We start from the raw sequence: 22,740 nt of genomic DNA, 5'->3' as shown, positions 1-22,740 counted from the left end.
TTCTTCACCTGTCAGTACATTCTCCAGAATCGACCACCCTTGTCAGCAACTCCTGCACGTGGCCTGCCCTGGATCTTCCTTCCAGATAAATTGTTCCTCTTGCTGCTTCCTGAATGGCGCAGCCTTTCTAAGGCAGCAGCAGTTGCACCCAGATCCTGTTCTCTATTGTCGCCATGTTGGATTAGGAGCTGGGCCCTGTCCTGCTGGGTCTGGTTCACTTTACAGAACTTCTGCAGGCAGCCAGAAGTGGCCTGTCATTTATTTGTCTTTGTGGAGCAAAAACAGACCCAGAAGCTACAGGGTCTCAAAGTGTAGGAATTGTCCAGTTCCTTTTGCTATCCAGGGAGGGAAATATAGCCCATGGAGCATGGAGCTGGAAATATGGTGCATTAGGCTGATGTCTACGTGGGTATCTGTAATAACTCTGCTAATGAATAATATCTAACATTTACTGAGTCCTTTCCAGGTACCAGGCACTGTGCTGAGCATTTGCATGGGTTCAGTCATTAAATCCCTAAAACAAACTAAGAAAACAAAGGCACAAACAGGGGAAGTAACTTTCCCAAGTTACCGGCTAGGAAGTAGCAGAGCCAGGATTCACATCCAGACAGCCTGGCTCCAAAATGCATGCTCTTCATAACTACACCATTGTGACTAAATATGAAATGTAACGATACCCAGAACCAGCTTCCCAGAGGGTGACACTTGTGTCAGGCTCCACTTAATCTGGGACCACATAAATATTTTTCATCAAAGGTAAAATTAAGACATTTATCAATATAATATTAGGCCATCCCTGATTCTTTTATTCATGGTATTCCTGAAAGGGAATCAAGTCTCAGTTTAGTCATCATGAGTGATTCGGGGCTCAATACCTCCTCAAAATAAACCATTTATCAATAAGAGCTCATGTTTAAATTAATAAATAGAGCTGATCCTCATTAATCATTGATTCTGTATTTCTGAATTCACCTACTTACTAAATTTATTTGTGACCCCCAAATCAATACTCGTGCACTTTTATGGTCATTTGCAGACATGCGCAGAGGTGGGAAAAGTTTGAGTCATATGATGTGCGTGTTCCCATCTGAGATCAGATGAGGCAATGCTCTGTCTTGATTCATGTCTCATACTAACAAATGTCCTTCTCACAGTCTAGTTAATGCCATGGTTTTTGCATTTTTGTACTTTTTGTTAGCAATTTCACTGTTTAAAATGGCTCTCAAGAGTAGTGCTGAAGTGCCATTTATTGTTCCTAAGTGTGAGAAGGCTGCCATGTGCCTTACAGAGAAAATACGTGCGTTAGGAATGCTTCGTCCAGGCATGAGTTACAGGGCTGTTGGCCATGAGTTCAGTGTTCATGAGTCAACAAGACAGTACATCCAGAAAAAGGATCTAGAAACTTCCCAATCCAGACACGAAGCCATTCTGGAAACTGCGAAAGTATCATCTACAGTGTGTGATGAAGCTGTGGAAGATGGAGAAGCAGTTAAATTTTTGGATTCATGAGCTAATGAAAGATGGGGGGGGAGCATATTGCAGAGCACTGCTTTGAGGCTGAATGCCAAAAGAATTTACAGTCACATTACCCGGGGTCAGGAGATGTTAAGCCCTTCCCAGCTGGTGTTTTATTATAAATAACTACTACATATAACTAGTTCTTTGTAAGAAATACATATGACATAAAATGTCTTTAAGGGGAAACCCACACCTAAGACAAGGCTGATGAGGTGTTGTGACCAGAAGCTCGCAGGATCCTAACCTGCATTGCCCTTTGGAGCCCTGGCTCAGTGTTGGCTAATTCAGTGTTCGCAGCAACTCTGTAAAACTGTGAATAACACGAATTGACTATAGAGAGATGTACACGTGCTTGAAGTGGAATTATATATTCCATATAAGTGATAGATATTTATATTGACAAGTAAACATACACATATATGTTAATTTGAGTGAAGATTAGTCCCCCTCTCCCCGCCACCTTACCACTGCCATCCCTGGTTGAAGTTCTGCCCTCTTGGGTCACACAGCCTTAGTCCCCTTTGTTAGGACCTTGAGCTTCTGCAGCACCGCCCATGGCCACACAGGTCTATGGTGCTGGCCGTGGCCTCAGACAGGCAGAGAGGGGGACGTGGTGCTCCCTGGGGAGGGGAAGCACAGACAAGTCTCTGCCCTCTTCTGCAGGTCTATTCCTTCATGCCCACTGTGATTGATGGTGTGCTGCTGCCCAAGACACCTGAAGAGATTCAAGCTGAAAAGAAATTCAACACTGTCCCCTACATCATCGGCATCAACAAGCAAGAGTTCGGTTGGCTTCTTCCAATGGTGAGAACGTGCAGGCCTCTTAGACTCGCCCCTCCCCCCACTTGCCGCCCCTCCCTCTCTGGTAGCAGGAGCTCTTCCTTCTCCACGCCCCCCTCTGAGTCCAGGGCAGCTGTCCCCTTCAGCAGGAGCTGACATTTCCATGGAAACCTTCTCTGGGATAGCCCAGCTGTTACCTAGGGGGCATGGCCTGGGGAACACCTCTCCCCAAATACCCTTTAATTGTCTTCCCATTAGAGAATCCTGAAATGCCCATGCTGGGAGGGCCTTTAAAGATAATCATTGTGTTTAGAGATAATAATTGTGCAGATGGGAAAACAGAGGAGGCCTAGACAGGGGGAGGAGGTTGGGAGTTAAGGAGAGTTATTAAGCCTAGGGCCGCAGCAGCTTCTCACCTTGGACTTGGACTCATGGTTTCCCCCTAAATCTCCACACATGCCCTTGGTCACCTCACCAGAAAGATCCAGAGAAAGTTGCTTCTTTCTGAGTTAAAATGAACTTCTGAAGGTAAAGAAGGGCTTTCCTTCCCGTCAAAGGTACACAAAGCCAACACTAGTTAAAGCAGTAGGACAGGTTTTATTCAGTAATATTACTGCAGCAGGGAAAGAATCCAACTTGAACTGGACTCAAATCCCTGAAACAGAACGCTGGAGGTGTTTTAGAGGCTGGCTGTGTATGGGAAGGCACTTAGTCCATGTGGCTAGACCACCTGGATTTGTCAATCCTTGCTCATGTGGAGGAGAAGCAAACCGTTGTCAGCTTTAGGATTGGAAGTGGCGTTGTAAGCTGAAGTGGGCCCCACTGTGGTTGGGCCTTGACCCTCCGTGGGACTGGGAGGGAGATCGAGAGTCATCTCCTTGAATGTTTGTGTTTCAAGGAAAGGGCTCTCAGGTCCTTGAGGAACAGCTGTGGGTGGTAGACTTCCATCTCAAAGGGAAGAGAAAGGATGTAAAGCTGCAAGCTTTCTAAAGTAACTGCTCTAAGAGGGAGTTCAGGGCCTGGTCTGCCTATCACAAGGTTTTGACTGGAGCAGACAGTATGTTCTCCTGGCAGGATCGAGCTTTCTCAGACAGGCATTTTAAGGGTGGCTGGGGTCACTTTAGGGACATGGCCTTGATCGGCTAGAAGCCATGCTAGAGTTTGGCCAAGTCTCTGAGTACAGAGGTTTCAACAAATCATGTGTCAAGAGTTCTGCAGTTCTCACTTCAGAAGGATATCAGAGGTTATGGCAAAGGACCAAAACCATGATGGCAGGATTTGGAGCTTCCTAAATCATCTATAAAAGGTGGGGATATTTGTGAGGTCTGTCTTGTTTGCCCCAGAGTTGTGCCCCAGACACCAGCCTGCCTTAATCTGATTCTAGCACGACACATGCACACACACACACTCACACACAAAAACGTGGCACTGCTTCTACTCAACTTTTTTTTATCCCCTTTGCAATCTTTGAGTTTCTCGATATATGTCCATTTGATCCATTGATTTTGCTGAGTTTATCAAAGAACCATGCCCTTCAAGGCCTGACAAAATTAGAGGCCCTTCAGACTGCATTGGTTTGGTTGGTTGGTCAGTTTGGTTCTTCCTGCGAATTCCTGAAGATTCACAAATGCTTAACCATTTTTTTTTTAACAGATAATGAACTTTCCATTCCCTGAAGGCAAACTGGACCAGCAGACGGCCACATCACTCTTGTGGAAGTTCTACCCCATTGTTGTAAGAGTTTAGGGAATCATGGGACTTGGCTGAGACCCAGAGAGGGGTAGGGGCTTGTCCCAAATTACAGACTAATTAAATGGCAGAATGGAGACTTGGACTTGAGGGTCCTGCCCCCATTCTTCTATCTTTTCCGTTTCACCACTCTCAGGGACAGTTGCACAGGGCTCAAGAGGGTCACCATTAACGCAAGCTGTCCTTACTGGCTGGAGAAGCTGTTTCACTCACAGGGGGGTGGTCGTCCCTATCTTGATCCATTTCAGAACATCTCTGAGGAACTGACTCCGGTGGCCACTGAGAAGTATTTAGGAGGGACAGATGACCCCGTCAAAAAGAAAGACCTGTTCCTGGACTTGCTTGGAGATGTGGTATTTGGTGTCCCATCTGTGAATGTGGCCCGTTCCCACAGAGGTAATTCCCAGAGGTTGGACAGCAGAGGAACACTGACCCCCACCTGCTTCAGTGTCTGACCTGCCTACCTCCCAGCATAGACAGATGTGGAAACTCCCAAGGGTCACGCCTCAGAGGTTGATCCCATATGTCATGGAGTGAGGTTACATTTTGGTTTCTGCCTGTAGCAGACTCTGAGAAAAAGATCCAAATGCAAGTTATTTACTTGGGAGGTGATCCCAGAAAGCACCAATAGTGAGGTACGGAAGTGACACAGGAAAGAGATGGAAGCCAGTTCATGATGCATGTCCATTGTGGGCAACTGGAGCTGAGAACAAGCAGAAGACACAGCTCAGGGTTATCCCATTTGAGCAAGGGAGCTGGGGTATCGATCCACCAACTCCCACAAGTCGTTGGTTGAAGGTTGCTCCCAAGGGTTGTTAATCCCTGGCACTTTTACCTGCTGCATGCATGGGCAGAGTAGTCTCTGGTGGCCAAAGACCTCAGGCAAAGAGATACAGATGCTGGAGGTGGAAGTCAGGCTGGTATGTTCAGAAATAGGGGATGTGAGTGAGGCACCAACAGCATCTCCTAACAGGGGCTCCTTACCTGAGGTCATGGTGGTACGTGGGGCTAAAAGGCAAATATTGAAAGATGGGTCTTGGAAGGTTTCCAAGGTCAGAATTAGCTGCAGGTTAGTTTGTTAACTAACGGAGCTGGAGGAAGAGTGGAAGTCAAGCACAGGATCTAGAGGTTTGTCCAGGACCAAGAAGACCAAAAGGAGGAAGCAGTAGGAGGTGTGGGGGACGTGGTCTGGAGAATGTCAGTGTCCAGCTTTGTCCATTTCACTGTGTACTGGGAGGCACAAGCTGACAGCCAGGGTGGGATCCACCATGGGATCTTCCAGCATTGACCCAAGGTTGTGTGGGTCGGATGTGAGGTTAGGGATGATGAGCTCACCTAGAGGGGTCCTGTTCTGGGTGCCATTTGGGGGGCCTCACAGGACCTTTTTTTCTCTATCAGCCCTCATTTGCCTGTTCTGCAAGCCAGGAAATGGTTTTTTGGTCCAGATCTCTCTCTAACTGTGCTAGAAGAGTTTTAAAATTCAGGACTTTATAAGCACGATAAAAACTAGCTATAGCTGGCCTACTGTGTGACCAAGCACCCCTCAGTACTGTAACGTACCGGTGCTCAAGACTGCTTCCTCTGCCTGAGGGTCCTGATGAAACCCTTTAGGCAGGCATTGCCTGGGCTTGAATCTGTTCTTTCGTGTACTTGGTTTTCCCTACCGCTAACACGTCTCCTCTATAGTGTCCCCTTCTGCATCTTCTGCTGGTCCCGGCCATACTGTACTTGCTTTTTTATCTGATATTTCATGACTTTGAGTTCAGGGACTATTTTCCAGGAATATACAGGTTTTATCAAGTTTCATTGTTTGTATTTATCTCAATCTTTTTGATAAAAAGAACTTTTATGATTATAAAATGTATATGTTACAATTGTAGGAAGTTTTGAAAATATGGGAACACATAAAGGAGAAACAAGATATCACTTATATTTCCTCCACCCAGAGGTATCTACTATAATTTTTTTCTGTATTTTCTTCTTATAATTTTTCTATATCTTACATGCAATTTAAAAATCAATTTTATATTATGATTTTGTTCATAGAACACTATATGTGGGAATTTTCTTAATGTCAGTAAAAGACTGTTAATAAAAGACTATAGCACCAAAATATGAGCAGCCAGCCTAAATATCCAATAGGCAGAAATAACATTATGCTCCGCTTTATGTGCATAAATCTTTAACCATATCTCTAATCATTTTCTTAAGATTGTTTTTTAAAAGTGAAGTTAGGCTAGACCATAGGAACATTTTAAAGCTCTTGATACATATTGCAACAGTGCATAAGAGTCTGTGGATTTCTTAACTCTCTCTCACTTGGAATATTAAGATTAAAAAATAAAAATAATACTGCTAATTTCATGAGCCCTCCCTCCACCAAAGATAAAAATCACACTATGTTTTAATTTGCATATATCCGATTACTAACTCTCTTCTTGTCTCTGCCTCTTGTTCGTAATTGTCATTACTCGAACATGTGCTCTACTTTCCTTGGAGGACTTTCATGGTAATTATAGAAATTTTTTAAATCTCAGTGGTTTTAGGCAAAACGTTAAAAAAAAAAAAAACTCCTTTGGGCATCATGCTGCCTAAAAGAAGTTATCTCATTCACGAAAGGTCTTTCCTATGGTTGGGTTCTGAGTTCCTTTCTAAAACGTCTGAGTGGCAGAGGCAAGGTTAAACCCTCCTTTCAGCAAGTTCTGCTTGACCTTGACACAGCTGTCTAACAAGTGGATTACAAAGCCGCAGAAGGATTGCTTGTTCCAAACAACACTTCCTGCTACACAAGGGTGCAGTGATAGAAGCAGAGGGAGGCGATTATTCTACGTGCTCATGTTGCAATAACATATATTTATATCCTTTGGGGATGAATATTTAATAATCTGAAGAAATTATTACACTATGTTCTAAATGAACATATATAATATTATCCCAATTTTATATACATAAAAGGGATATGTGCTAAAATATTAAAAGAGACTTTCTCTGACTGCTGGAATTATGAGTAATGTTTTGTTCATTTTCTTTTTTTCTGCATTTTTCAAATTTTTTACTATGCCTAAGGGGGAAAAGTTGTAAAGTTTCCCCACCAGCCTGACTTGGGGTCTGGCCCTTCCCTTCTCAGAATCTCTCCTCTGTGGGGTTATGACCAATGCAAAGAGCTGAGCTCCCCAGGCTGGGTGGCCCATGAGTTAGCCCTGAAGGAGCAGGAATTGGCAGCTTGGATGACCCAATCAACAGAAAAATTGGCATCCTGTTGGGGACTGGACAGGAGGGGCTCAGGGATAAGTGAGGTGGGCAGAAGAGAGGAAGAGAGAGGTTAGGAGAGAGGCAAGTTCCTCTTCCACGGCCTCTTTTCTTTTCCACCCCTGCCTTGATGCCTTAACACTCCCCGGGCCAAGCAAGAAGCAAAAATGTGACGTGACAGTGAAATATGAAGCGCTGAGTTCTGTGGCTTCCTGAGACACAGAAGACGGATTGTTCCCTCTCTGCATACGTTTGTATTTCAACATTCTCGCTTTCAGACGCGCAATTCGGATTTGCCTTACTCTTCTCAGAATGGATGGGAAACACTGGAAATGCTCAAAACTAGGCTGAATGGAAGACGCCTATCAGAATGTTGATATTCTCCAAGTGAGCGAACACTAGTCTGTTATCAGTGAAATACATCCAGGGTGTATGTAGGTTTTCTTGTGTGTGGATGCATCAGGAGGCAAAGGGGTTGATGTGCACTGACCCGGTGTCCCTGTAATGATAGTTATTTTAAATGGATTGACCCAGGGTTTCGATAGTCATTCATTCAGTATTCATTTATTTATATAATGAATATCTGGCTCAAATCCCAGTTCCAACTCAACCAGCTATGTAGCCCTAAGCAAGTCACTGAGCTTTCCTGAAACTCTATTTCTCTATGTGCTCTTAACAAGGGGATTGCTGCACGGCCGCACTGTACCGATAACCAGGGGTTTCCTGCAGGGCCCGAGACCTTGATACCATCCAAGTGTGTGCCTGGTAACATGAGCTGTGCATGAATCATGTCTTCTCAGATGCCGGGGCCCCCACCTACATGTATGAGTTTCAGTATCGCCCAAGCTTCTCTTCAGCCATGAAACCCAAGACGGTGATAGCAGACCATGGGGACGAGCTCTTCTCTGTCTTTGGGGCCCCGTTTTTAAAAGGTAAATGCTCTTTGATGCCTAGGAGCTTGGGGTTAGGGGATCTGGGTTCCAGTCTTGGTTTGGTGGTCTTCAGCAAGTTTCCCCTTCTCTCCTGGTCTCAGTTTCCCAGTTTACTATAACAGCGTGCAACTACATTGGGCAGCTTCCAACTCTTCCCGTGAGCATGAAGGAGGCTGTGTATTCATGTGCCCTCAGCCATAACATGCATGAAGGAGGCTGTGTATTCATGTGCCCTCAGCCATCACATGCATGAAGGAGGCTGTGTATTCATGTGCCCTCAGCCATAGTCACTCTCAGGATCCCAGCCTGTGACATTATAAGACAGGTGGGGGGGGGGGTTACCTGCACGGTCCTCCTGCAAGGTGAGAATGCTTCCATTCTGTTTCTCACTCACCAGAGCATATCAGAATAAGAGTGAGGGTAAGGTCAGAATTGGTGTTAACCTTGAATCTGGTCTAATGTGTATCTCTGTCCTTCTGTCTATCTATCGAAAACATATATCTTTAAATTTAATATATTTAATAATACACTATTTTAAAGAAAATTTACTAGAAAATTTAATAGAAAAATACACTATTTTTAAGAAAATTTTTCACAAATGTCATCATTACCTTAATTCTCAGCAGAGATAACTTGGGACCCACCTCACACTGCCCAACACACCAGTGCCTCTGGGCATCTCCGAGCTGGTGACTCCCTTAGGACTGTGCAGCTGTGTTATTTTCAGACCCTGTGAAGATGTGGGTGGGTGTAAGAGATTGAGAAGAGACCTGAGAGACAGCAACCCTGGGAGGAGGAATTGCTGTAGAGGGAACCCTGGGGTGTGGCATGGTGACCCTAAAGGAGGCAGGGTGGGGTGGGTGGGCACAGAGACAAAAGCAGCCAGCTTGTGGATTGACTGCGGGCCCATTGCTGAGTCCCAGGTCAGTCATTCTTGAACTTCAAGTGCATGCAAATTAAGCAAGATCTTCTTAAAATGCGAATGTTGATGCAATAGATATGGAGTAAGGGCCAAGACACTGCATTTCTGACAAGCTTCCAAGTGGTGCTGATGCTGCTGGTCCATGAACCACACTCTGAGTAGCAAAGGCTTTCTTCTTCTTCCCCACAGAGGGTGCCTCAGAAGAGGAGATCAAACTCAGCAAGATGGTGATGAAATTCTGGGCCAACTTTGCTCGGAATGGGTAAGGCTGCTGGCAAAGGTGGAGCAGGGCTGGCGGGGGTGGGGGGAGCAGGGAATACCTATTGGGAGGGGGTAGCTCCTAAAGTCTGAGATCAGACTCCCAATTCTGTGACCGTAGCACTTCACCATGAGAGCTCTCTAAAAATGGACAGGCTGCCCCAGGAGATGGTGAGCTCCCCTTCTCGGGCAGTGTACAAGTCTCTAGGCAGAGATAAGCCAAGGGATCCCTGCAAATCCTAGAGGGTTGTTGGGACCACACAGCAGCTTGGAGGAATTTCTATTTGATTCTGTTCTCAGGAACCCCAATGGGGAGGGGCTGCCCCATTGGCCAGAGTACGACCAGAAGGAAGGGTACCTACAGATTGGCGCCACCACCCAGTCAGCCCAGAAGCTGAAGGATAAGGAAGTGGCTTTCTGGACCGAGCTCCTGTCCAGGGAGGCAGTGGAGAAGCCACGCCAGACAGAACATATTGAGCTGTGAATGGGAGGCCCAGCCAGCCTGTGAGGCTGTAGGAGCTAAGAGAGGGAGGGAGATTCTACAGAAGGTGTTCATAGGCCGAAGAGGCATCTTATCATGGAGGCTGGAGAATTGTCTGGTGAGGGTGGGCAGAGGCCAAGGAGGAGGGATTTTTGCACTCGTGGTTTTAATTTTGGGAATAAATGTTTTTCTGGAGACCAAATCTGTGTACGTGTCTTGGGTTGGAGATTAATTCATCCTCCTTAGAGAAAGGGTGAAGAGAGACGTGCCACCAGCAGGAAAGCACCTCTCCTCTGGATACCTTGGCCTAGAGCTAGACAAGCAGAATCCAGCAGGCTAGACCTGGGAGGTGCTAATGGGGACTCTGGACCTTCTGCATGTCCCTGGACCCCCAACAACTTCTGACAATAGAATTTGGGATGGCCAGAGTGCAGGATTTCTTTCCTTGATTTGGAGATGCCTGTGGAGAAGGAGGCAACACAGGTTAAAAATGTACTTGGAGCAGGGGAAGAGAGAGGGGTGCCATGTTGACTCTGTGGCACTGTTGCATGGCCATTACTGACCCTTCCACAGGGGTGCAACACCTTCCTCAACACATACAGTAGCCTTCCAGGCCCCTCCATGAGGCCATCTCTTCCAGTGACTGTTCTGAACACCTTCTGTAGCCTGGACCACTTCAGATCCAGGCAGTGACCACTTTGGAGTAAGTCCACAAATTGTCATCCTAAAACTGTCTCTCTCACAATCTCAGGGGTGATTTCTGGATTCTGCTAGGATGTAGAAATCTCTGAGAGTGCCACTCCCACCCTTATGCAGAAGGTCCAGGGTCCTCCTTAGCACCTTCCGGGTCCAGCCTGCTGGACTCTGCTTGTCTAGCTCTAGGCCAAGGCATTCCCAGCAGAGGTGCCTTCCTACTGCAAGAAAGAGCTGGATTATCCTCAAAATCATAACTTTCTCTGTACCACAGGGCTGAAGTTGCAAGGCAAATGATTACCCTGAAATCTAAGGGAACACAGGTACTTTGGAGAGAGGTGGAATGAGAACATTGGCTTACCACCCACCATGGGGTCATCATACTGGTTAGTAGAATTACTCTAAGAAGTTTAATCAAGTGCCGAAGGCCAAGCATGGGCTAGTGTGAGACTATAAAATCCCAGGGAACCACAGACCCAGGGGGAGTTTACACACAACACAGTCTCTTCTTCTTGGACTTCTTTCAGGTGCTCATGAGAAAGACTGAGGGCAAGGAGTAAGACTGGAGAAACCTGCCTACAGGGGTGTAGGCATGAAACCCTGCTCAGACCCTTCTCCCCTAAGAAAAAAGATTCTTCAACCACTGGGGAAAGAGAAACAAACTTTGTCTGTCTCAGGACACTGGTGAGGACTTATTGAGGCTGAGAAAAAAGAAAATTGTAAAACTCTTTACTGGTGGGAGAGGGACAGGAAACCATCCTGGGTCCAGATCATTAAAGGTCTTTTACTACTGGAGAGGATAAGATCACTGAGAAAGCCCCATCTTCACAAATGAGGAACACACAGCCTGCCTAAGGTTGAGGCCAGACCAGGACCAGAGAAACAACTCTTGGCTACCACCACAAAGTTATCAAGTATGGAGTATCGAGTACCAGAAATCTACTGCTGGGGGAGGATGAAAGTGTGGAGAGAGACCCTCTTTGAAGGGCAAGTGCATGGGGCAGGACTACAGCTGAGGGTGGAACAAGACTTTAAGAAAACCAGCCCTCACACAAGCACAAGGTAACACTAGAAGAATTTGAGGTAGGTGGAGCACTTAAGATAACAATAGCAACTACAAAACCCAGGCCTGCTCACCTCCTGACCAGATTGACTCACTCACCCAAAACACACACACACACACATGCACACACACGATCAGCCCAGTAGAAGAAAAGGCATGCGCATTTCCAGTCATAAATACTATTTATTTCAGTTTCTACTTTCCTACGTATGATGTCAAACATGGAATCCAAAATTGCGAACACAGAAAAAAATCAAGAAAAAAACACAACCCATTAAAAAGAGACTAAGCAATCAAAGAACCAGATTCAGAGACAACTTGAATGTTAGAACTAACAGACTAGGAATTTGAAATAACTATATGGAAAACTTATGTTAAGAAGGAAATGGTAATGTTAGAACAATTTAAAAAATGGAAACAGAGATGAAGAATTCCTCTAATTGGTTCATCAGTAAATTTGACACAGCTGAGAAAAAAACAAATGTGTGACCTTGAAGATAGGTCAATAAAGATTACCCAACTTGAGTGGAGAGGGAAAAAAAGGGAGAAAGGAGTGGGGAAAAACAAAAACAAAAACATAAAAACAACTAGAGGATCCAAGAGCTGGGGGATAATATCTAATGGTCCAACATATGTATATCTGGAATCCTAGAAGGAGAAGAGAAAAGGAACAGGCAGAAAAAAGTATTTGAAAACATAATGGCAGATAATTTTCCAAAAATAATGAAACACATCAAAGCATAGATTAAAGAAACTCAGAGAACCCCAAACAGAATTAAACAATAACAGCAACATCCATGTCTAGACATGAAAATAGTGAAGGCAGCTGGGGATGGAGGGTGGTTGGGTGTAGGGGGAACAAGCCGAGAAACAAAGAATCACGGCAGACTTCTCACTGGAAATTATGGAAGCCAGAAAATGAGGGAGTGACATCTTTGAAGGGCTGACAGAAAAAACTTTCAACCCAGAATTCTATATCCAGCAAAAACATTTTTCAAAAATAGAGATAAAACGACTTTTCAAGAAACCAACTGAAAGAATTTAAAGTAAACATAAATGTTAGATATTTTTTTCTTATTTTAAATCACCATCTAAAGCAAAACTAGTACCAATGAACTGTGAGTTTATAGCATTTGTAAGAGGAAAATATATGACTAAAATAGCACAAAAGATGAGAGATAGGAATTTAGAGTGCACTGTTGTAAGGTTCTACTTCCTGTAATTGATATTACAGAAAACTTCAACTTATGATGGGTCAATTTACAATTTTTCAACTTTACAATGGTGTGAAAGCAATACACATTCAGTACAAACCATACTTTGAGTTACCCATACGACCATTCTGTTTTTCACTTTCAGTAAAACAGTCAACAAATTACATGAAATATTCAACATTTTATTATAAAATGGCCGTGGTGCTGGATTATTTTGCTCAACTGTAGAGTAATGCAATTTTCTGAGCATGTTTAAGGTAGGCTAGGCTAAGCTATGATGCTCACAGTAGGTTAAGTATGTTAAATGCATCTTTAACTTCTTATTTTCAACTTATGATGAGTTTATCAGGATGTAACCCCATTGTAAGTGGAGGAGCATCTGTATATTGTTTGAAATTACAATGTGATTAATCAAAGATATATAGATTTGATTTGATTTGATGTGTTTTGGTTTTGTTCTTGTTTGTTTTGGGTGGCTGGGCAGTATAGGGATTGAACCCTGGGCCTTGGTGTTATCAGCACCACACTCTGACTGAGCTAACCGGTCAGCCCCGAGATGCATATTGTATTCCCAGGACAACCCTTAAAGATTTTTTAAGAAAACTATGAATAATAATCCAATAGTAGAGATAAAATGGAATCATAAAAAAGACTCAATCCCAAAGCAAGCAGACAGGAAAAAGGAACGAAGAGCACATGAACAAACAGAAAAGTACTGCTAAAATGATCCAGCCATATCAATAATAACATTAAATAAAAATGATTTAAACACACCCATTAAAAGAAGTTGTCAAGTTGAATAGACAAAACCCAACTAGATGCTGTATAATGAGGAGGCTTTGCCTCCCTCATTCCCTTTCATCCATCTGGAAAAGCTTTGGTACCTGTGGCAGATTCGAACCAGGAGAAAGCTTACCATGGTCCCATGCCCTAACCACCATAAATACCCTGAGCCACTTGGACCTGCTTGAGAGGCCTGCCCCGCTCTCCGAGAGAACTCAATTATGTATGTAATAAAACTTGTCATACTTTCTTGGTGTGTGCATATGACATTATCAGTCTCGATATCCAAACCAAGCTTTAGGTGGAAATACACTTTAAATATAAGGACATAGGTTAAAAGTAAAAGGAAGGAAGAAGAAACACCATACAAACACTCAGAAGGAATGTTGGTGCCTGCATTAAATCAGAGGGAGGAATATTACGAGGGAAAAAGAAGGGGCATTATGTAATGACAAAGGGGTCAACTCACCAAGAAGACACAATCCTCAATTTGTGTGAACCTCATAACAGAATCACAGAGGCCCAGCAAGAGGTTTTGGGCTTGGTATCCCCGAGAGCAGGCCTGGGACAAGGATTTGATTACACTTGTTTTCTTGGGAGGTGATCCCAGAAGCACTGGGAAAGGGGTGGAGAAGAGAGACAAGGAAGGGAAGGCAGCTCATATGGAGTGTCCTGTAAGCAGGTTTCCTAGTGGACAATTGGGGTTCGGTCCCACTGGGGACTAATAGGAGATGGTATAAAACCAATGGCAGAGGAGTGAGGAAGCTGGAATATGTGCAGACCAGCTCCCACCTGTCACTGGATGAGGGCTGCTCCTCCTCAGCAGTGTGACCTGTCTCATGGAGGGAGACCTCAGGCAGATATCCCAGGTGCTTGTAGAGAGAAGCTAGCTGCAGGGGTGGAGGGGCGGGCAGAGACAGCAAGCATAAAGGAGACACAGGCAGGGCACTGACAGTGTCTGCGACCATACTGAAGCTAGAAGGGCACCAGGAAGAGCACTGGGCTGTCTCTAGATATGAACAAAGTGAGGCCCAGAGAGGGGAAGGAACTGGCTCAAAGTCACCCAGAAGTCATTAATAAATTCATGGGAGCAAAAGTGAGTTGTGCTGGGGTTCTCGCCCCTGTGTTGGGGTTCTTTCAACCACACTACCTGCCCACCCCCCAGACTGACCCATTCCATGCAGGAATGGCACTTTCCCTCTTGGCCACCCCACTGCCGAGGCCCTTCCTGCACAGCTGCAGGGTCTGACACAGACACATTCCCCCATTAGGGCAGCTGTGAGAGGCCTGAAGCTTTGAAAGTTCCATCAAGTCCCCTTGGAATGATGACTAACCAAATTTGGGGAAAATATTGGCATGAGCTGGTGCCTCTTCTAAACTAAGTTGAGACTTAAAATAGAGACAGGCCAAGCAGGTAAAGAAAGAAAGAAAAGGAAACACTTGAAAGAGAAGATGAGAAAATGAAGGAAGGATTTAGAAAGCAAAAACCAGCAGAGGCTGAAAGAAACCCCTTGGATTAGAGGTCCCCCCTCCTGGCTCTGTCCATTAGAATCACCTGGGCAGCTTTTAGCAAGTGCTGTTAATTCCTTTGGCCCAGGGAGGAACCTGAGCATTGGGGTTTTTTGTTTGTTTGTTTGTTTCCCTATGCGAAGCTGGTGTGCAGCCACGGTTGGGAACCACCGACCTGGTCAGTGAGTTCCTGAGGCAGGGACCCTTTCTATGGCCTGGTGTATCTCCAGGGCCCCACACACCGTGTGCTGAATGAACAAAGGATGGCCTAGTGCATGAGTGAGCGAGTAAAGGGATTGCAAAAATGTAGGTCCACCCTGGATTTCTCTGGTGATCAGGGGCTTGTGATAAGAATGCGAGAAGCAAGAAGAAAAGCAGTTAATTGACCAGGTCTTCTGGAGATAGCAATGTTGTCCAGAAGATGGACCCCAGGAAGCTGCAGCAACTGGGTCATTTTGTCAGTTCCCCTGCAGTGGCGCACGTGGCGCGCCCCATCTCTGACCTGGAGATCCCATCTGTGGCCGCTCAGCTCCTCCCAGCCTCTGCTTCCACAGCTACTGCCAGTCTCCTATGGGTCTGTTTACACCAGGCGTCTGCTCACTGTTACCTCGCACTCAACTCTGTGCCCTCTCCTGACCTCTGGCTTTCTCTGCTCGGTTTTAGTAGAAACTTCCTGAGAGAGAAGGTCTAATGAGTTGTCTCTGCCACTCTTCAGTACAGATCATCACTAATCAGGGTATGACTCCTGCCTACGAGTCCTTCTTGGCCTGGGTGCCTGCCCTGGACTCAAGGGCGACCAGGCCCATGGTACAAGCAACATCTTCAAAAGGGCACTGGAGGAATGGCAGCCTTCTGAAACTGGCACCCTTCACCTGGTCAGTACAGAAGGTGAGTAACTAACAGAGGGGGGACAGTTAACCCAGAATAAGAAACATGGCTGTTTATGAGAAATGACATCCCAGTTCACACAGCTGTGCAAAATGGTAACTTTATTTTTTTTAAATAATTAAACAATATGCATTTTAAGCCCTCATTGTGCTGGTGATATCTGAGGATCTTTCACCCACTTTCTTGGGTTTGTGTCTAAGTTAGAGGGTCTTACTAGTGTTGATTCATTGCGGTGTTGGTGGGGGAGGAAACCACAGGTTCTCAGTATTATTGTCTGGCCACATTGGTATCTCCTGAGGTTTGTATATCCCCATCTGGTCCTTAGATACAGGTCTGGGCTTGGTAGGGGAAGGCAAACTTTTTCTGTAAAGGGCCAGATGGTAAATACTTCCAGGTTTGTGGGCCATATGGTCTCTGTTGCAACAGCTCAACTCTGTCTATTTTGCAAGAAAGCAACCACGGTAAATTGTACATTTGTACATTTACATAGTAAATTGTAAATTTGTTTACAACTGTAAACAAATGAATGTGACTGTGTTTCAATAAAACTTTATCTACATAAACAGTCAGTGGGTTAGATTTGGCCTGTGGGCAGTAGTTTATTGACCCTGCCTTACAGTGTCACCCCCTCATTCCAGACCAAAAGGAAAAAAATGCTGTTTCTTCACCACACTGAAGCTCAGAGAGCTCTCTGAGGCTGTCTCAGACAGGACAATCAAGTCTGCACTGGGTGTGCAGAAGATTCTGCACTGGGGAATGCGAATAGTAACCCTAGACTTGTGCAGTACCCAACCTGCACAACTATATGTGGCAGCCGTGACTTAAATCTGTCCGTCTGGAAACCTTAAGAAACTGTTTGATTGGAGCTTTGGGTTCTTTCTGAGTTTTCTCCACAGTGGAGATTCAGGTCTCCTCTGCTTTCAGATGCTTCTAAAATCTCTCTGGGTGTCCACGGTGCCCTCCTAGATGTGGCTTGGGAGGTTGAAGGAAATATACGGACTTCTATTCTTAGGAACTCCAGCAATGCCACATCTTCCCTTAAGCACTGCCTTCCTCTCACCATCTGTATTAGTCCACTTCTGTCACTTATAACAGAATACCTGAAACTGGATAATTTATAAACAATAAAATGTATTTCTTACAGTTTCGGAGGCTAGGAAGTCCAGGGTCCAGGCAACACATCTGATGAGGGCCTTCTCAGTAAGGAGTCTCTGCAGATTGCTGCAGTAACCATGACAAGAATGGCAAGAGCCCTTTCATGTTTTCTCCTTAGAAAGCCACCACTCCACATCCATGATAACCTAGTAAACCAACCATTAACCCATTAATCCATGAATAGATTAATCTCTTCATTGAGGACAGAGTCCTCATGATCCAATCACCTCTCAAAGGCCCCACCTCTGAAATACCATAATTGAATTTCACACCCTCATAATATTGTTACAATAGGGATTAAGCTTCCAGCACATGAACTTTTGGGGGACACATTGAACCCATAGCATTCTACCCTGGCTCCCCAAATTCATATCTTTCTCACATTTAAATGCATTCATTCCATCCCCAAAGTCTTAACTTGTGTCAACTCAAAGTCCAAAATCTCATCTGTGAAATAAAACAAATTATCTACTTCCAAGATACAATTGTGGGACCAGCATAGGGCACATATTCCAAGGTTTCCAGCTTGTGTCTTCCAAAGCAGTGGGTCCAGCAGCACCTGGGGCCGATTTAGTCATGGCTGGAGCAGCATCCTAAGGTGGCCCTGGGTAGCGAGCCATGGAGGGTGCCTCGGCCCCTATTCCTCAAAACCGTTCTGTCTCCCTAGGCCTCTGGGCCTGTGATGGGACAGGCAGCCTCGAAGAGCTCTGAGATGCCTTCAAGGTCTTGCTTCCATTCTCTTGATGATTCCTCCTTTCTGTCTGATCTCCTTAGCAAAGAGTTGCTGGGCTATACCCTGGGTTTCCTCTCCCAAAGATATCTTTTCACTCTTTATGAGGCCAGGCTGAGAGTTTTCTAATTATTTATCCTCTGCTTCCCTTTTAATTATAAATTCTGGCTTTACATCATGCCTTTTCTACCATATCTCAGTGTAGGGTGTTACAAGTATCCATGTAGCAGCCTGAATGCTTTGCTGCTTAGAAATTTCTTCTGCCAAATATCCTCGTTCATAACTCTTAAATTCCACATTCCATAAAACTTTGGGACAGGGAGGAATGTCCCATCCAAGGTCATCCAGCAGGTGTGACCTAGCAAAGTCAGTCACAGGTCTCTGTTTTTAGATCCTGGTAACTGTAGCAATTCAGTCCTGTGGCCATAAGCTCATTTGTGTTCATCTGTACAATGACACCAGGAATAAAAACAAAGGCAAGTTAGCTAGTGACTGGAGGCTTTCCTGTTAGACTGTGGGCTCCTTGGAGTAGGGAACAACGTCCAATTTGTTTTTGTGCTCTCTTATGTAGTGCTTGGCAATGGGACTAGATGGATTGACTGACAGATGGCCAGCCAGATGGATCTTTACATGAAGAAGTGGACATCTGCCTTTGGAGATCTGTTGACTATACCTTTGAACCCTAAAACAATAATGATAGTAGCCAAAAGTTATTGAGTGTTTATTATGTGTTTTCATTATAAGGTGCTTTTTATATTACTTCAAATAATCTTCACAGAAACGCTGTGAGGTAAATACTTAATATCAACCGCATGAAAATCAACACAAGGCCCAGGACAACTCAGCTAGTAAGTGACAAACAGAACCAATTACATAATTTGCTGTACAAAATAAAAACGTGGGACCCCTCATTTTAAACATGACTAGGAATTTTAAGACAATAAGAGCACAGCATTAAAACAACCACAGGGCCTTTCTGACAGCAGGGGCCCATGACTGCACCACTTATGCCGTGAAACCACCGCTGACAACAGAGCTGAGATATGACCCGGGGCAGTCTGGATCTACAGGCTGAGTTCTTACGTGCCAGGCAATCCTGCCTTCCTACCCAGGACACTGTTTGAAAATCTTTGTCTTTGTAATGGGCCACAATAATCAACCACATTGCATATCGACAAAATAAAATTAAAGTAAATAAATAAATAAAAAAGAAAATCTTTGTCTGAGCCTGTTCTGATCTCTAATATCAATAGCCTGATTCTGGTGAAGGCTCCCGTTTGGCTGGTGATCCCCTGCTGCCCTCTTGTGGGATGTGTCAGTATAACCACACCCACTTCAGGGACAGAGCCAGGACAACCCCAGGCCAAGGCTCCCAGCAACATCCCCAAGTGGTGACTATGCCTGTGCTGACACACCCAGGGACAGCATTCAGACTGGTGTCTCGGCTCTTTCAGCCTATAGAGTCCTAATGATGAAGGGGCTGTTCGTGTGGGAGCTTCCCAAATCTCATTCCTCCAAACTGAGAGTAAATGCCTGGCTCAGGGAACCTCCTCAGTTTCCAAGACAGAAGGAATCCAGTTCCTTCCAGTTCGGAAGTGCTCAGAAAACTCCACCCTCTGAGCTTTTTTCTGCAAAGAGCCTGTCGTTTGCCTGTCACCTGGTCTGGTCTAAAACTCCCAAATGAGAAAAGAACCAACTGGTTTTCCTCTCTGTACTCACACTCATCTCAATACCTCACTTCTGACACTAGACGTGTGGGTTTTTTCCTCATACATCAGTTCCCCAGTGGACACCAACTGGGTGTCCTACAATTCAGTTCAATTCCAACACTATCTACCTGAACATAGCATCAGATCCCACAGGTTGAGGGCTCTGTCCAACAAGACTGACCCCCATGTCAGATGCCATCGCATGGCTCAGGTTGTAACTGGGAAGCAGGTTCACTGTGCACTGGTTACCAACTGGCCTGAGCCTGGTGAGACAGAACAGCCCCCACCCGCAACAAGTTACATGAAGCAAGGTGATTACTTACAGATAGGCATCAAGGGACAACAGAAGCCTAGGATCCATTGTGAGCCAGTCCCCCAAGGCTCAGGAAAGCTGCCAGGGTGGATGGAGACTTATCCGCATGTGTCCCATTGCAACACTGTGGAGGGACCCCAGCAGGAAGCCGCCTGGGATTTATACTCTAGGGCTAGACTGTTGCAGGTCATCCTGGTGGTGGGGGTCAGCGGGAACTGGAATACAGCCAGGCTCCTTGCTGCCTGTCCTCCCTCTCTCAAGGTGCTACATTCCTGGCACATTCTACAGTCCTCCTGGAGAGCTATACATGGGAAAAGGGGTGGGGGGAAATGGATTGGTCCAAGGCCACCTGGAAACCATACTAAAGTAACCTGTCTTTCTCACCAACCAGCTATAAACCAAGGATTCCCAGGACCCCCTCCTCAGGTTCAATCCTTTGTTAAAATGGCTCACAGAACTCAGGGAGCCACTTATTTTTGTTTCCCAGTTTATTGTGAAGCATATTACAGAGGATTCAGTTGAACAACCAGATAGAAGAGATGCATAGAGCAGGGTGTGTGGGAGAGGCACAGTGCTTCCATGCCCTCTCTGGGGAGCTCCACCCTCCTGCCACCTCCATGTGTTCAGCACCCTGGAAACTCTCCAAACCCAGTCCTCTTGGGTTTCTATGGAGGCTTCCTTACGTAGGCATGCTTGATTGAACCATTGGCTATTGGTGATCTGATCAACCTTCAGGCTTTCTCCCCTCCCTGGAGGTCTGTGGGTGCAACTGAAAGTTCATGGTGGGTCCCCTGGCAACCAGCCCCCACCCTGAGGCTCTCCAGGAGCCCCCAGCTACCAGTTATCTCATTAGCATATGAAAAGGCACTTATCACTTTGGAGATTCCAAGGGTTTTAGCAGCTGTGTGCCAGGAAGGGGGTCTGGGGAGGCAGAAACCAAATCTATATTTTCATTATGTCACAGTCCACTCCTCTGTGTCACTCTGTTCACAGTAGTATTGGCACATTACTAGAATCCCATTCAGTCGTGAATAATTAGTCCAGCCCTCCATCATATTGTGTGCTAATGTCCCAGCTGACCCACCAGCTACAGACACATGAGTGAGCCTAGTCTAGATCAGCAGAACTTCCTCGGTGGCCCACACATTTATGAATTAAATATGTGGTGGTTGTTTTAAGTTTGGGGGTGGTTTGTTACACAGCAATTGCTGACTGATACACTATCTAACACACAAGTTGATCACATCACTCTGCAATCTAAAGCTCTTCAATGGCTCCCTACTGACTTCTGGAAAAGTTCCATCTCCTTATCTCAGCATAGGAGGCCCCTCGTATTCTGGATTTTACTTTCTTCTTCAGCACCCCCCACTAGGACCTGCAAATTTCTACAGGCTCATGTGTTCCCTGAACTGCTTCATGCTTCTGTGCTGTCACTTTCGCTATTTTCATGATGTTGAATTTCCTTCAAGAGTCAGTTCACTTGTTATGGGGAGCCCTCCTTGATATCCCCAGATGTGGCTCTGTGCATGATTTCTCTGCCATGTTATGAGATGGCCTTGTCTCATGTACATCTGTAAATGCAACCATCCACTCGTCTAGGTGCTGGGCATATAAATATAAGTAATCAGTTGCCACCTCTTATCCCAAAAGTTGCTGTTCCCCTGAAAAATCATTTCAATAAATTGTGGTAAGTACAGTGAGGGAGTAGGTTAGCAAAGACTTTTTTTATGGGGTGACACCTTGAGAGACAGATAGCAGTGAGCCACATTCAGGGAGAGTGGGAACTGCAGCTAGTGTAGGATGATTGGAGCAGAGAGGTCGGTGAGGTGAGGTGAGGGAGGCTGAGGAGCTTGGGTTTACCTTAAAAGCAATGGGGAACCACTAGAGAGCTTTAAATGAATACGCAATAGGTGTTCAATAAATGTTCCCTTATCAGCATACCTTCTGTCTCCCTATCAGATTGAGAGTTCCTTGAGAACAGGGTTTTTCATTCTTTGTATTATCTAGTTCCTTCCCAGTATATGTAGCACTGGGATTCTGATGAATGAATGAACGAATGAATGTATCCATCTGAGATACAACAATACAAAACTAAGTGATCTTTTCATCCAGACAACAACCACTTTTCACTCCCCTGGTACAGGAGGGTTCAAATCACCTCTAAGAAATGTCCAGAGAACAAAGAAACCCACCCCCCCCAAATCTTCTCAGCTTCCTTCAGCCTCTGCTTAGCAGCAGGAGTGTGTGTTGGTGCCACCTAGTGGCCACAGTGCCCATATTCTATTTTAATCGACTTCTTCCATTGCTAAGGTGCCCTGTCAGGCCAGGGAAGGGGAGAGGAAACTGAGCGGGCAGAAATGCTCTGTTCGGCCGACATATTCACCCAGCAGATGACAGGTGCCTCTGTAAATGCCAATCCCAGGTCTGTCTGTCCTTACCCTGGAAGACCTGCATCCTGAACCCCTATGACTTAAGCCCAAGAGATTAACTGATCTCAGACCACAGAAATGGAAGCCCTTCTGCGTGCCTACTCAGTGTGGTGCCGTCCATAGGATGCCTCCTGTTCTCAGCAGATGGAATCCAGGGCCAGGAAGCCACAGAGCGGGAGGCAATGATCAGTGTCCTCCGAATATCCTCCTCCTCCTCTTCCTAAGAGAGCCCCGATTCTGTTCAGGACAGCAATGTGCCCACTTAGAACTTCTTACCTCTCCAGATGATCTCATATCTAGGTGTTACCATGTTCCCAGATCTGGCCAATGGGATGTAGGCATCCAAATGGAGTTCCAGGAAAGCT

At 45.4% G+C, this 22,740-nt stretch overlaps 1 protein-coding gene across 1 annotated transcript in view; it reads left to right on the top strand.

Annotated features, from left to right (window-relative positions):
- Window positions 1-10,076, top strand: part of CES1 (carboxylesterase 1) — a 30,336-nt gene extending 20,260 nt beyond the window's left edge. Inside the window, exons 9-14 of the mRNA XM_063109095.1 lie at window positions 2,182-2,322; window positions 3,952-4,032; window positions 4,296-4,443; window positions 8,097-8,228; window positions 9,340-9,412; window positions 9,709-10,076. Of these exons, the coding sequence (XP_062965165.1) occupies window positions 2,182-2,322; window positions 3,952-4,032; window positions 4,296-4,443; window positions 8,097-8,228; window positions 9,340-9,412; window positions 9,709-9,892 (759 nt within the window). The 3' untranslated portion in view covers window positions 9,893-10,076. The remainder of the gene's footprint in view (window positions 1-2,181; window positions 2,323-3,951; window positions 4,033-4,295; window positions 4,444-8,096; window positions 8,229-9,339; window positions 9,413-9,708) is intronic.
- Window positions 10,077-22,740: the final 12,664 nt, after the last annotated feature.

This window comes from Cynocephalus volans, chromosome 10 (genome assembly GCF_027409185.1).
Source record: "Cynocephalus volans isolate mCynVol1 chromosome 10, mCynVol1.pri, whole genome shotgun sequence".
Classification (NCBI taxonomy): Eukaryota; Metazoa; Chordata; class Mammalia; order Dermoptera; family Cynocephalidae; genus Cynocephalus; species Cynocephalus volans.
The sequence above is the reverse complement of the archived record's forward strand: the minus strand, read 5'-3'. Positions and strand labels throughout refer to the sequence as shown.